Source organism: Bidens hawaiensis, unplaced genomic scaffold (genome assembly GCF_021521415.1).
Source record: "Bidens hawaiensis isolate Kalapana, Puna unplaced genomic scaffold, B.hawaiensis_p1.1 tig00003058_1, whole genome shotgun sequence".
In the NCBI taxonomy this organism is placed as follows: Eukaryota; Viridiplantae; Streptophyta; class Magnoliopsida; order Asterales; family Asteraceae; genus Bidens; species Bidens hawaiensis.
Window position 1 is genome coordinate 1,046,366 of NW_027491165.1, and position 15,838 is coordinate 1,062,203.

Genomic DNA, 15,838 nt, shown 5'->3' on the forward strand with positions numbered 1-15,838 from the left:
TTATATTACGTATATGTAGTACACAAAACATTATATTACATATATATATATATGTATTACATGAATCAAGATGTCGCTTTGTTGTTCAACACAAGCATATTGCAATAGATTTTTGGTTGAGGTGCTAAAATTTGACTTTACATCTGCAAATGATCTTACATATATTAGGTTATTTAATTTTTAATTAACTATATATTATTAATAATAATACATATACGTAATACTCAAAACTCGGTATTACACATATGACATATGTAATACCCTGTTTTACACGTATATAACAATATCATACTGCATATTAGGGTATTTCTTTTTATTTTATTTTATTATTATTGCTTATGTATAATACTAATATTATACATATGCAATACTAATAGTATTACACATATTAAGTACTCTTTTTAAAACATTATTACCCATCTGTAATACTCAGTTATCTCCTAAGAATCCGTAACTCATTATTAATCACTTAAACTATCAAGGCAACACATGAAGCACGCAAATTCTGCTTTTTCCCCTACAGTAATAGTCATTTTAACCTAGAATTAGCAACTTTTGGCCTTTTTTTTTACCTAAAATAACCAAATTCACATCGTTTTTTTACCTAGAATCACAAATTATGGACTTACAGTATAATTATTGATTGTAGAACTTGCAGATAAAACAATATCTAATCAATTTAATAGTCTAACAATGAGAATCAGTTGAAACACATATGAATAAGGAAGAGATACCTTCAATTGTCATGTTTAGTGGTTGAATCAAAGCTGGAGATACGGTTAAAGGTTGTATATGCTTAATTACGCACATGCAGAGGATCGATGTTCAATGATTTAGGGTTCTTAATCATCAACATGTGTTGATTCAGGATCTGTAGGACTTTAGGGGAAGTCCATCGCACTGAGGAAGGTCGTACATGTAAAGCCAGATTATATTTAGGGTTCTTAATCAAATTTACAATTATAGCCTTAGAGTTAGAAGTTCCTTAGTTTTCTCCCTAAATAGGAGTTCTTTCTTGATCTTTCCCCTATCTATATATATATATATAGTTTGGATCAAATACAAATGAAATTAACGTGTTAAACATGATAATCATGTAGAGTAATTATATATACAATACTTGTATATATAATTAATCTACATGATTCTCATGTTTAGCACGTTGATTTCATTTGTACGTTAACATTCCCCTATATATATATATATATGTATAGGGAAAGGATCAAGAGAAAACCATCATTCAAGAAAAAACTTAAAAACTCCTAATGAATTATTTTTAATTAAAAATAAAAGATACTTTCAAATTTTCGTTGTAATAAAAAAAAGACGTTGTAATGCACACACGTATACTATGCAATACTATTGTATTACACATGTGTTTACTATGTATTTTTATATTCAATAGTGTTTAATTGCATATATTCAATATTTGTGTATTGTATATGTGTAGTAGTGTTGTATTATATGAAAAAAAATATATTAAAAAAAGTCGGTGTAGTGCACTTGTGCATTAATGTTGTGTTACATATTCATACTAATGTATATTCGATGTGTGTATTAGTCATATATTGCATATATACAATAGTGTGTATCAAATATGTGCAATACTTTGTATAATAATGCAATGCAACACTCTTGCATATGCAATGCACACTATTACACATGTGCACTACACTGACGAGGTTACCGACAAGGTTTTTTTTTTAACAATATTAACATATAAGAATAATGGAAATAAAAGAAACTACAAAAAAATTTAAAAATAAATTTTTATGAGTTTTTAAGTTTTCTCTTTAAAAAGAGTTTTCATTTAAAGTTACCCTATATATATATATATATATATAAAAGAAACTAATTTTGTTGTTAGATCAGGTTTTTTTTTGTGTTACAGTTGGTCATGCATGTATAAAAATAATATAATAATAAAAGACAACAGCTTTAAATCACATAATTACATAAATCAAAATTAAGTTTAAATAATCCAAATTATAAATCAGTACTGGTCAATGATAACTATTGATACTATCAATTTGAACAATGAAACTCGTAATTTTTGCTTTCGTTATTATTGACTGTACTAGTCTAACCAAAAAGTAACTTTACTTATCTCTAACAAACAACTTATTGATTTATCCAAATCAGAATGTTGTGAATTATTTGAAACATAAATAAAGGTTGGAAGCACATGCATGGAGTTACTTTAGTTTTTTTTTGTTTTCTTTTTTGTTAAGAGTATGTTTGCACTTAACTTAGGAGTTCCTTCACTGACATTGCTAGTATGAAATACATTCGACTAGTGGGCTATAATCTAATTACTAAAATCTAAAAGAAGAAACGTGCCAAAGTAATTTAATAGCAAATGGAAAAATATCTTCCAAAATCAATAGAAAAGTGGATTACTTTAAATGTCATGTGGCAGACAAAACTGTCAAAGAGAGACTCTTTTGATTCAAGTTCATTACTTTCTTTGCTTGCAGGGCCCAACCCATAAAAAGGAAACAACAAGTCAATAATAAGTTATTATTTATAATACTATTTTTCAAGTTTATTATAAGATCATAGGTCGATAAATCTTTTAACAAAGTTAAGTTCAACTAGCACTTAAGACTCAACGTATATTTGGTATAGGGTAATATAATGAGCGATAAAATGGAATGAAAGAGGAAATGAAACGGATGAGGTAATCAAATGGCTTATTACCGTTCCATTTATATGTTTGGTTACCATATGAGAATGGGATGAATTATTAGTTTTTATTTTTTAGTAAGTTAGATAAAACCGGTATAAAATAAAAATGGTAGTGAGTGGCGATGGCATGGTGGTGGTGGTGGTGGTGGTGGTGGTGGTGGGGGGGGGGGGCAAGCAGTAATGGTGGTGGTGGGTGGTGGCGGTTGGGGCGGCGATGGCGATGGGTGGGAGCGATTGTTGGTGGTGGCAGGTGGTGGGGATATTGGGTGGCGAACTGGCGGTGGCGGTGGTGGTGACGACTGTGAGCGATGGTTGGTGGTGGGCGGCGGTGGCGATAGGTAGGAACGATTGGTGGTGGTGGTGGGTGGTGGTGGCGGCGGTAAGCGACGGGTGGTAGGCGGTGGTGGTGATAGCCGAAAGCGATGGGTGGTGGTGGCGGTGGTGGGTGGTGGTGATGGCTGGCGTCGGAGGCGGTGGTGGGTGGTAGCGGGCGACGAAGGCGGTGGTGGGTGGTAGCGGGCGGCATAGGCGGTGGTGGGTGGTGGTGGTGAGAGAGCAATGGGTAGTAATGGTGGGAGGGTGGTGGAGGTGATATAGTGTGAAAAAGAGATGAAATGAAAAAAAAACAAAGGGGTGGTCAGTGGCGAAGCTTGGACTAAAGCAACCGGGGGGGGGGGGGGGCGAGCTCAAAATGTATATAAATTTCACAAATGAGGGGGGCGCGGGCTCAAATTTTCGCCCGAAAAAAGCTAAACGTACACTACGTATAAAAAATTTCGGCCGAAAACGGGTAAATTTACACTATTACGTAAAAAAACAAGGGGGCCGGGCCACCCCGGGCCCAACTATACTTCGCCCATGGGGGTGGTCCTGGTATGTTTGGTTGGAAGTAATGGAATGAATAATGGAATGAAATGGACATTACCATTCATTTGTCTTGTTTGGTTAACCTATGTGAATGAAATGAGTAATTACTTTATGTTGTTTGGTATCCAAAAAAATTGTAGGAATGAAATATAAATAATAAAAATATTCATATCCCAAAATATATATTTTTTTTTACAAAAAAAAAAAACTGAAATGTCGACGGTGATGGTGGTATCTCTAGCGACGAAAATGGTGGTGGTGGCGGTTATGCGGGGTAGTTGTGGTGGTGGGGTGGCGGTAGTAGCATTGGTAGGGTGGCGACGGTGGTGATGGTCAGGCAACGACATTAGCGGTAGCGGTTATGGTTAGGTGGTGGTGGTAGCGCTGGTGGTAAGGTGGTGGTGGTGACGGTGACGGTCAGGTGGTGGTGGTGGCGATTGTAGTGGTGGTGGTTGTTGTTAGGTGGTGGTGGTGTTGAGAAAGTAGAGTGAGGGTGGAATGGAATGAAAAAAAAGAGGGGTGGGAAGGAATGGTTTTGATGAAATGGGATTCCATGTATAATGGATGATTTCATTCCATTGAGTAACCAAACACCATTTCTTTCATTCACATGTAATGAATCATTTCATTCCCCCTGTCATTCATACATACCACACGCTACCTTAATTTGGGGTGTTTTAGAGGGAATGAAATGGACTTGGTAATGAGTGATTCCATTTCATTGATCAACCAAACACATTTTTTTTCATTTAATCATAATGGTTCATTCCATTCCACCTCTCATTCATGCATACCAAACGCTATCTCAGTATTATGTGAAGCTATCAAATTAGTGTAATGATTTAAAAAAGTAATTATTTTAACTTTTTTTTAATAAAAAATAAACAAGTATTTTAATTGGTTGAATTTGTAGTTGGTCCTATCATTTAAGCTCTTCATTCCATTATCATAATAACACCTAGAGGTGAATCTTCTACTTTAGCCACCCAAAAATGATGATGTGGCGTAAGTTAACGCCATAACACTTGGTCTAACAACATCCAAAAGCTCATTCCTTGGATTAGCAATCAATTCATCAAAATTCCTTTATTTGAAAGAATTAAACAATCTTTCCACAAAAGTGTGACTTTTTTTCAAGCCAATGAAGAGGTTTCCATATTAAAATTTATCATTTGCATCGAACGACATGAAATTTACCATCAATACCAAATATCATGATTCCTAAGTAAATGCATCCCAATGAAATCATTAGGAAAAGAGAGAGTATTGGTTTTAAGGATTATTATAAGATAGACTAGAGAGTGTACGATGTAATGAACACATCACTCATTTATTAATCTTTTAAAAATTATATAAAAAAAGAATAATATGAGTTTATAACATGAATTGTTTGTATAATTAAGTCTTATTCAATTAATCAAAACAAACAAATAATAGAACCTCATTCATCAATTCCAAAGATGCAGAAGCTGATTTGCTATACTAAAACATTTTTTGTTTAATCAAGTCTATTATATACACTTATTTTAACGTACTTTTAGTTACGTGATTATCAAAGAATTAGTTAACAAGAATAATGACCAAACTTATCTATATATCAAGAGAATATTTATTTGATCAACCTCTTCTCAAAATATCCCATGTTAAAACCTGTCAACCTGTTAACTTTTAAATCATTAACTCAACGAGATTTCTAGTCAACTAGATTCTACCAATTGTCCAAAATAATCTCGTCGAAGCTAAAATATATACTCGTTGAAAACTAAAAAAATAATCTCTTCGAACATCAAAATAACCCGGACCCGAACCCGAACCCGAACCCGACCCAGGTATTGCCAATACCCGATCATACCCGAACCCAATTATATACTCAAACCCAAGTATTTAAAAAACCCAATTTATGCACCTCTAACTAGTAGTGTCCGTAGTTAGGCAAATCAATAATAAAATGTAAAAGACTGTTAAAAGTTGACCTATAATACAACATAATAAACATGTACCAATGTATCAATCATCATATAAACATTGGAGACAAGAACACAAACTAACATAAACATGGAAGACAATTATCTCTACTACAAGATGATCCTCTTCAACCGGAAGTTCAAAGTCACCGAACCTAAACCACCGCCTGACGTCACCGCCGCCTTCAGTTTATGCACCGACACCAACTCAAACATGTCACCGGACCACTTTCAAAGGTTCCTAGTCCAGTTTCAAAGACAAAAGCATGTTACAGTCGATGATGCCAAGAGTATAATGGAGCTGGTGTTACACCGGTTCAGACCTAACTTTAGCTTATGTTGTTTTACACTTGATGATTTCTTTAAGTACCTGTTTCTTGATGACGTCAATGGGCCCATTTCATCCGAGGTTTGTTATTATTGTTATGATCCAAACACAGTTTATGATTTTTTTTTTTGGATTGTTGGGTTGTTAGTGATGTTATCCTTTTTGAGTAAAGAATTAATCAGTCAATTTATAATTTTAATTGTAGTTATTATTATTATTTTTTTGGAATGATTTTAGGGTTTTTTTGGGATGATTTATTATTTCTAATGTTGGTAAAGTTTTGGTTAATATGAACTTCAAAAGAAGTAAAAAAGTGTAGTCGTCGTCATCATTATCGTACTCAGTATATCCCACCAATAGCAAAGCTATGGTAGAGTATGAGGAGGGTAAAATGTAGACAGCCTTACCTCTACCCCATAGGGATAGAGAGGCTGCTTCCGGTGAGACCCCCGGCTCGATATCAGTTTTGCATCAAGCCTTAGACATAAGGCAAATAGCACTCAATCATCAGGACACCGGCTGATTGGTGCATGTACCCTTGTCTTTTGGCTATCAACGCCACCACATGATGCCTGATTAACCTTCCGCCACTTTTACATTATTTTCACGAGATTAGTAAAATAACGTCAAAATTAGTGCAATTTTGACGTTTGGTGTTTTTTACTTTTTTTATGATTGTTGGTTTTTTAGTGTTGTTATCCTTTTTGAGTAAAGGATTAATTAGTCAATTTCAAATTTCAATGAAAGTTATATTTTTGTCTAGGATTTTAGGGGTTTTCTTTAAGGTGAACTTAAAAGAAGAAAAAGGTGTAGTACTGTGAGCATATTATGATTATTATCTAGTTTAGGAAGTTATGCTAGAGTGCACTGATTATGCTTTTCCTAAAAAGCTCAATTTCATTTCCCCTGTTACATTTTGCATTTTGTTATGTTATTGGTAATATATTTCAAATCAAGTCTAAATAAGGGTTGTAAAAGAACCGAACTGGACACAAGGTTTTGTTCATGTTCGTTCGTTAAACTTTTATCGGACAAGCGAACAGTTCATGACCACCCGCCGAACAAAAGTTTTGTTTCATTAAGGAAATTAACCTGAAACACAAGCGAACTAACACAAACATTGTTTTATTTGATTTGGCTAACCGATGATGGTTGGTGCCAACGGTTCAGTCCAGCTACCAAGTTTGTGTTGGTGTTCTTTTTTAACATTCATATTCATATGTTAATTTAAATATAAATTAGTTACATAATACTCATGTATACTTTTGCCTTTTGTTAATAGTTTTGCTTAAATCTATATGATAACTGAACGACCATGGGCTTTGTTCGTGTCTGTTCGTTTAGTTAACTGAACAAAATTCCTTGTTCATGTTCGTTCATTTATTAAACGAACGAACATAAACGAACTTCCCCCCGAACAGTTATCCGAGCGTTCAGTTCGTTTACATCCCTACGTATATATTCAGGTTCACCATCATATGACTGCGCTCTTTGACATATGTGCATTTTCAGGTACACCATGATATGACTGCACCATTGCAACATTACTTCATATATACCGGTCACAACTCATACCTCACGGGAAACCAGTTCAATAGTGATTGTAGTGAAGTACCAATCATAAAAGCTCTTCATAAAGGCGTGAGGGTAATCGAGCTGGACTTATGGCCAAATAGTGCAAAAGACGGGATTCATGTCCTTCACGGCTGGTATATTATCATGTTCTATTTCTTTTCTTTTGTGTGAATGGGTTTTAAAATCAAAAGTTTGATTCAGTGATTAAAATTTTAATAAAAACAGGACTATGACGACTCCAGTAAGGCTCGGTAAATGTTTGAAGTCCATTAGAGAGCATGCTTTTGTGAACTCTCTTTATCCGGTAATCATCACTTTAGAAGATCATCTTACACCAAACCTTCGAGCTAAAGTTGCAGAGGTTAGTTTTTAAAATTTCTTATCTGTTTGCCGTTTAAACAAGAAAAATACGGTTTATATTATTATTGTTTACCAACTTTTACGACATTTTAGATGGCAACAGAAATATTTGGAGACATGCTATACTGTCCGAAAACAGAAGATGGCCATGAATTCCCGTCACCCGAAGAATTAAAACATCGTATCATTCTTTCAACAAAACCGCCAAAAGAATACCTTGAATCTAAGCTTGAAGACGAGTTGTTTGCAGGGGAAGAGACATCTTGCATTTGTAAAAATGGAAGCCCAACTGATGAAACGGTTAGCTATGTAAAACTTGTTTGGGTGTGCATAGGTCGGTTTCGGGATCAAAAAGGAACCAGAAACCGAAAACTCAATTTTTAGGTTTTTGAAAACAGTTTGGTGTCGGTTTTCAGTTTTTACAATAGGTTTGCTTCGGTCTGTATCATTTGGACTTCAAAACTTTTGGCCAAAAAAAAAGGACCAAAATAATGATTTGGGCCTAAATTTTTTTGTTGATTAGTAATTAATTGATTATTACACATTTTTGACCTAATACTTTTAGCTATAAAATCGTTTTTTTGGTTGCGGTTAGGTTTTTGGTTATGGCAAAACCGAACCCGAACCAGTTTAAAAACAAATACATAAAACCAAACCGTCGGTTTTTTAATTGGTTCTGTTATTTCGGTTCAGTTACGTCGGTTATTCCGGTTACGGTTCGGTTATTTCGGCTTTGTGCACACATGTTAAAACAACTTCATTTTACTCCCAAAGGGATGTTTCATTTAATTTGGCTTCTTTTAGCAGATTAATAGTAGTCAGGACGGTAACATGTCCGACTTGAATCAAAGTGTGTCCCAATTTCTTCGCATAAACGATGAAGATGAAGACGGTGACGCTGCAAATAAGAAATCGGGACAGAAAACGCCTCCCGAATACATACAACTCATTGGGATTCATGCTGCTAAGGCAAATAAGGAATTAAAGCAGACGTTAAAGGTTGGATCAGGGAAAGGTAAACGTCTTAGTTTGAGTGAACAAACTCTTGAAAAAGCTGCAGCGGATCATGGAACTGATTTAGTCAGGTGATTATCCAATAATATCATATTTTACTTGTTAATGTGTTGTATATAATGGGTATGTTTTCTTTAGGTTTACTCAAAAGAATATTGTTAGGGTTTTCCCGAAGGGTACACGGCTAACCTCAACAAATTTCAAACCGCTCCTTGCATGGATGCATGGTGCGCAAATGGTCGCTTCCAATATGCAGGTTAGTTTTAAATTTGAATACATGTTTAACATAATGATCTAATGACACACATGTCTATATTTAGGGATATGGAAGATCACTTTGGATGATGCATGGAATGTTTCGAGCCAATGGAGGGTGCGGTTATGTTAAGAAGCCCGAGTTTTTAATGAAAACGGGTCCTAATAACGAGGTGTTTGATCCAAAAGTAACATTACCTGTGAAGACAACTTTGAAGGTATTTGCAACCATTTAGTCTGATTATTTAATTAAAGTCGCAATAATATAACTATTAACGTATTTTGTCAGGTGACGGTATATATGGGTGACGGGTGGCATATGGATTTTAGCCAGACTCATTTTGATACATTCTCACCACCAGATTTCTACACAAAGGTTTGACTTTTGAGGTCAAACTTATTACTTTTAGTTAACTTGAAGAATCTTTACTATGTTTGACTTTGAGTTGACCAACAGATGTACATGGTTGGAGTACCAGCCGATGTCACCAAGAAGAAAACCCGAGTGATCAAAGATGACTGGATACCCGTATGGAATGAAGAATTTGCATTCCCGTTAACGGTCCCCGAACTGGCTTTACTAAAGATTGTTGTACGGGAACGCGACGTGTCTGAGAAAGATGACTTTGCGGGTCAAACATGTTTGCCCGTGTCTGAGTTGAGAAGCGGGATTCGGTCTATTCCACTACATAACAAAAAAGGGGAGAAATTTGAATTTGTGAAGCTGCTTATGCGGTTTGTGTTTGAGTAGACAAGTGCGTGGTAAATGAGAGGTTCTAGTTTGTAAAATATGTTCTACTGAGTGTTTGATCCCCTTTGTTTTTTAGTTAATTAATTAAACATAATTTAACATAGTATTAAATTTTGCTAGGTTTATTGTTGCATGAATGTATTCAGTGATTGGACATTTTGCAATAATTATGTAATTCATTTTAAATTTTATTTAGTACTTGTTAGTTTATCATTTAATTTTATTATTAACTATTAAGTGAGATGCAAATATTGAATCTAACGTAATCTCGATAAACCTTAAATCAACTTCAAACAATAAAAGTTTGTAACACCTACCTAGCCAAATCAAAGATTGGGTCATGGCCCATGAGAGGGAAATGTGTGCAACCCACTCCTCTCCGACTAGAGGTACACAAAATATCCAGTTTCGGACCCAACTTGAAACTGGTTCCTATCTGTATTTGACTCGTCGGTATGACCTGATATTGGGTTTCTCCCCGGACCCGCCGAAACCGGCTCCAAATTAACCTAGTCAAACCTGACCATACCTGAAACTCGAAAAAAACCAAAAAAACCCGGTCAAATATCTGAGTATACCCAGAACCGGTTCCTATCCAGTTCTGGTTCCTACAAAACACCCAGTTTGTGCACCTATCTCTGTGACCCTGAATTTTCTAAGATATATTGTATCTATAATGTTTTTTAAACAAAGCATTTTATGAAATATATAAGTTAAAGCCCAGTATATTTAGTTAAACCCGTTAACTTATACTCTTCAGTTTAGGTTCATATAAACAAGTAAACTCAATTCTCATTCAACCCAACTAAACACAAAAATGACATAAAATTTAAACCCATGTAGAGTACACAAAAATATATATTGAGATTAAATTTTTGTGGTCTATTTTTTTATAAATAAATTATTTGAGTTTATATTTTAGAAGTACTATTTTTCCAGGTATTCTAAGGGACGGTCTTGATCGATCAAATTATCTAAACAAAATTAAAATCGCCTTCATATAGTAGTTTGAAATTATAAACCAAACCAACTCTACCCTTATAAACTCAAAAGATAGTTACCCATAGACGTCAAAGAGAACTCTTTTTAAGCCTACATATGAAAACTCATACTATACCGAAAAAGAAAGAAACATAAAATGTGTCATTCAAGAGGTTATTTCCCAAATCAGTTATTCCCAAGAATTGACATTTTTTCAAAGAAGTTGGCACATTTCCTTCTAACTGATATCTTTTGACCCCAATCGTCGTATACGTTTGAACTCATGCCAGCTATCGAGTTATTTGAAAGATCCAGAACTACCAACATATTTCCTCCAATCTCCCCTACTTAATCAGGAATGTGCCCATGTATATCATCGCCATATAGGTCTAAGTAACTAAGAGTTGTCCTGGCTCGAAAGAACACTGGAAACACCTTTAAGCTGCAAGAGGCCAAACTTAAGGACCAAAAATTAGAATTGACATAATGATTAGCATTATCGTTTACTCTGTACTTGTTTTGTTTACGCATAAAATAGAAAATTCCCAAATCTCTCTCTCTCTCGACTGAATCATGGGTGTTGGTGCCTTTGTCCTAACCGCAGAAGCGGCTCATGATTCAGTCGGTCCAAGCATTGTCATATCCTTCCTAATATCCAGTTGAGCCGTTCTACTTTTTGTCATCTGCTACACTGAATTTGCAGTTATATTTCCAGTAGCTGGAGGCTCGTTTGCATACCTAAAAGGCTAAGAGTTGAAGCTGGTGACTTTGTAGCTGTTATTGCAGCTAGAGGTTGATGATAATGATGTTAAAAGAGGAAATGATGGAGAAAGAGTGGCTGCAACTTATGAACCTACAGAACTCAATAAAATAACAACTAGTCGCTGATTTTTTGTTTAATAAAACAAACAACCTACAAAACTCAATATTTTTTGTGTAAAGAAAAATATTTATTTTCTAATGTGCATGTCTAAATCATGTGTTATTCTGCATTAGCAATTGTGTAACAGCACCTACAACATTTGAAAAGTGGTAACAGCAACGGATCTAAACGCATAAAATATACACATGAAACTCTGCTAACATGCTAATTTCATGTTAAATGCGTGAATAACAGCAAGATGTCATACATTTTAATATAAAACTAAAACAAATACTCAAAAGTACATAACATAATTCAGAAGGTTCACTACAACTGCATGATTCAAAAGGGGTAGAGCTACACATTAGAGTTCTTTACCTGCATCATATATTTTTTTAAAGCAATGAAAGAAAACAGAGTTAGGAGTTTTTACACAATTTTAAAGAGTAGAAAAACATATCAAGCACGTACCATTCATGAACTAGTTTTATCATCTTCTCTTATTTTGACTCTTCAAGATCATATTGCCTGCTGCATCAACAATTGCATTAACCCATTTTGGTCTTCCTGTTGATACCTAACACGAATCCAAGTAAGGTTCCACATCCATATCCTATCATCACCACTTTCCATGTAAATCCACTCTCCTCTTCATCTCCATCACCTTCATGTTGTGGTTCCTGCAGACGCTCACTGCACTTTTTTGGCAATGGAAGCCCACATAGTTTTGGGTTCCCACCAAATGATTTCCCTTCAAATGTATTGAACTGTTTTCCTTGTGGAATGGGGCCCACGAGATGGTTTTGGGACAGATTTAAGAACTCAAGATACGTCAAGTCGGCAAGGCTTTGTGGGATCTCTCCTGCGAGTTGGTTCCATGACAAGTCTAACGATTCAATTTCTGAAATATTTCCAAGAGCTTGTGGGATCCGGCCCGTTAGGCTGTTGTGGGAGAAGTTGAGAACTTTCAACGAGTTTAGATTTCCAATGATGTTTGGAATCTTCCCGTCAAATTTATTGTTGGATAGATCAATAATCGTGAACTTAACCAAAACTCGTTGGAAATTTTGATCCTCTCCTTTCATCGCACAAGTGATAGAGTAATACACGCTACCTGTGTGCATATATTCTGGTTTTGTGTTACTTTTTACCACATTCTTCATGGCCTTGAAATTTTGAAAATATTTTGTAGGGAGTTGGCCTACAAACCCATTATAAGACAAGTCAAGAACTCGCAGACTTGGAAATGGGAATTTAACAAAGGAAGAGGTTACAAAGGCACACTGAAAATTGTTTGATCTGAGGATAAGAACCTGCAAGTTGGGAAGATCTCCTAACCAGCTCGGAAATTTGCAATTCAAGTGATTATTTCCTAAATCAATTATTGTCAAATTTTGACATTTGTTCAAAGAAGTCGGCACCTTTCCTTCTAATTGATTTCCGTTCAAAATAAACCCTTGTAATCGGCCCCAATCCCCGTATACATTTGGAATTGTACCCGTTATCGAGTTATTTGAAAGATCCAAAAATTCCAACCGATCTCCTCCAATCTCCATTACCCATTCAGGAATGTGCCCATGTATAGAATTTCTTGACAGGTCTAAGTATGAAAGAGTTTTCATGGCTCGAATGGACATTGGAAACACCTTTAGAAACTTAAGGTCCAAAAATCAGGATTGACATAATGATAATCATTATTGGTCGTAACAGATATACCACTGTTTGACAGAATGAGCGTGTCAAGGTTTGTGAGGCTTGATAACAACGTACCCAACTCCCATTCACCTCTAAATTTATTATCTGAAAGGTCTAGGTGAGTGAGGTTAGTAAGCCGTTCAAATGTTTGCTTAGCAAGGGATAAATGTATTAAAGATTGAAGAGAAAACAACTCGACCTTGGAATTTGTTATTATCAAGCATGATATATTCCAAAGAAGAAAGGGTAAACAATGAAGAAGGCAGTGTTCTAGAAAGCTTGTTAGATGATAAATCCAGGTATTCAAGGTTACCTATGGATTTGGGGAGCGACCCATTCAAACGACAATCTGAGAGACCCAAGTGAATTAAAGGGTTGAAATGGCCAATTGAAGTGGGTATCTCTCCCGATAAGCTTACGCCTGAGAGATATAACCTCGTGAGTGGGGTGTTAGTGCTTGTGTTAACCTTGGGAAGTGGACCAAAGAGATTATTGTTTCATGACAAGTCCAATTTTTCCAGATTTTTAAGATTTAAGATATTGTCAGGTAATTTTCCTTGCAGTCCGATATTAAGATAAGTGGGTAAAATGAAACTTATATTGACTTCAGCAAGGTGAAGGTCTCTCAAAAAAGTGCAATTTTTAAGGAGAATACCGAAAATATGAGGTTCAATCAGCATATTATCAATCCCATTCCCATTGGTAGAGAGATCAAGTGAAACCAATTTAGGAAGAAGTGTGATCTCTGAAGGAATATACCCTGTTAAATTGTTGCTTGACTGGTCGAGTTTTTTCAAAGATTGAAGATTGAATATGCTGTGAGGTAGGTTTCCTTGCAATTTAGTGTTGCCCAGATTTAGTAATTTTAAAGAAGAAATGTTGAGATTAGTAGGTAACACTGAAGATAAGTCAACACCATTAAGAGAAAGTTCTTTCATGACCGGAGAATTTTGCAGCAGATTGTAGAAAACATGAGGTTCAAGATTGAGATGATTCCAGTTCTCATTCCAATTAGTAGAGAGATCAAGGGACACCAATTTATAAAGGTGTGAAATATCTGTAGGAACTTGGCCCGTAAACCCACAAGAGGAAATGTTGAGATGCGTGAGACTGTTAGAAAGCCAGCCTATGTGAGGCGGAAGTCGGGAATGAGTAAGATTATTGTAAGCAAGATTGAGTCTTTGGAGACGAGGGAGGTTGAAAAGAGAGGTGTTAGGGTGGATAGTACCTTTTACCATGCCACAACTCAAGTCAAGACCAATAACGTCACCAGTGGAGTAGTCACAAGTGACTCCTTTCCAATCACAACAATCTGTACTTGTGTTCCAGTTAATCATTTTTGGATTATAACCGGAACCAAGCCGATCTTCACATCTATAGGCATACTCATACATCGTATCATTGATTGAGGAAAGGTTTTGTTTAAACAGAAGCAAAGCAAGGGTCTGTTGAATAGAGCATTTATGAGTGATGTTGGTAGAAGATGAAGTGGATGAAGTAGAAGAGAGAAAGAAAATGGAAAGTAAAAGAAAGAGAAAAATAGAATTACTCATCGATCCTCTTTGATTGTGTGTTTGTAATGGCTCCGGATATTCATACCTTACTACAATCTATATATTCACATAATGGCTGAGTTTTGAGTCAATAGGCCTTAAAACTTTTATTTATAAATGTACGAAGTAGCAAGTTGGCAGCATGTGGGTCACAATGCACAAACCCATGTTTAAACTTCATCTTAGCATTTGTTCTACCTGCCTGAAAAAAATATTAAATGAGTTCTTACTAGCCTTGTCATGTCGTGTACGTTGAGACCAAATTTTTTGTTGCTAGCTCTTTAAATTATTGACTTGTGGACCAAGTTTCAAAACAGGGTTGCGGGGCAGGTTGTTGCTTATTTATGTAAACACTCTATTGTAATAGTTTATGATCAACAAATTGACTATTTCTAACAAAAACAAAAAACATGAGGAGATAACCTTCTAAAGTTATCCCAACATTATGTTTTTGTTGGCCTCACATAAGAAATCTAGTTCCTGATAGCCATCCTTTTAACTTCATTAACAACGCCTCGATCAGGGAGGGCATGCGTTGTCTGCCAAGTTTGGAAAGCCAAGATGACAATGATTTAGGTGATGAACAGGTGGTGATGAACAGTTGCCGACGATATAGCGGGGGGATTTCTTGGGTCAGTATCAATGTGGGCAGTGACGAAGCATGGACATGAACGTCAGGGGCGGACTGAAAATGTATTAAAAATTCATAAACGAGGGGGCCGGGCTCAATTTTTTGTTTGAAAACGAGTAAATTTACACTAAGTAGACAAATTTTTGAACAAAAAACGGCTAAATTTACACTGCTGCGTGAAAAGACAAGGGGTCGGGCCCACCCCTAGCCCTCAATATCCTTCGCCACTAAATGTGGGCAAAATAAATTAATGATTTTTTTTATGGGGTCCTTGCTTTAATATTCTTGTCTACTTTGATAACTGTTCAATTCAT

The 15,838-nt window shown here is 35.6% G+C and overlaps 1 protein-coding gene and 1 pseudogene across 1 annotated transcript; one reads left to right on the forward strand and one right to left on the reverse strand.

Annotated features, from left to right (window-relative positions):
• The first annotated feature begins 5,573 nt into the window (after positions 1-5,573).
• On the forward strand, positions 5,574-9,807 carry LOC143622202 (phosphoinositide phospholipase C 6-like). Its single transcript, XM_077093406.1, has 9 exons — positions 5,574-5,928; positions 7,360-7,556; positions 7,648-7,783; positions 7,876-8,082; positions 8,590-8,867; positions 8,935-9,052; positions 9,117-9,269; positions 9,341-9,427; positions 9,509-9,807. Exons 1-9 carry the CDS (start codon positions 5,611-5,613, stop codon positions 9,800-9,802), a joined length of 1,788 nt encoding a protein of 595 aa, XP_076949521.1. The 5' UTR covers positions 5,574-5,610; the 3' UTR covers positions 9,803-9,807.
• Positions 9,808-11,915: 2,108 nt separating this feature from the next.
• On the reverse strand, positions 11,916-15,076 carry LOC143622203 (receptor-like protein 7; annotated as a pseudogene).
• Between the last annotated feature and the right edge of the window lie 762 nt (positions 15,077-15,838).

Excerpts from the sequence above, each read along its gene's own strand:
- LOC143622202 (XM_077093406.1), top strand. The coding sequence starts at position 5,611 with ATGGAAGACAATTATCTCTACTACAAGATGATCCTCTTCAACCGGAAG. Across the intron at positions 7,784-7,875 it reads TTCGAGCTAAAGTTGCAGAG|ATGGCAACAGAAATATTTGG; the intron begins GTTAGTTTTTAA and ends ACGACATTTTAG. Across the intron at positions 9,428-9,508 it reads CACCAGATTTCTACACAAAG|ATGTACATGGTTGGAGTACC; the intron begins GTTTGACTTTTG and ends GTTGACCAACAG.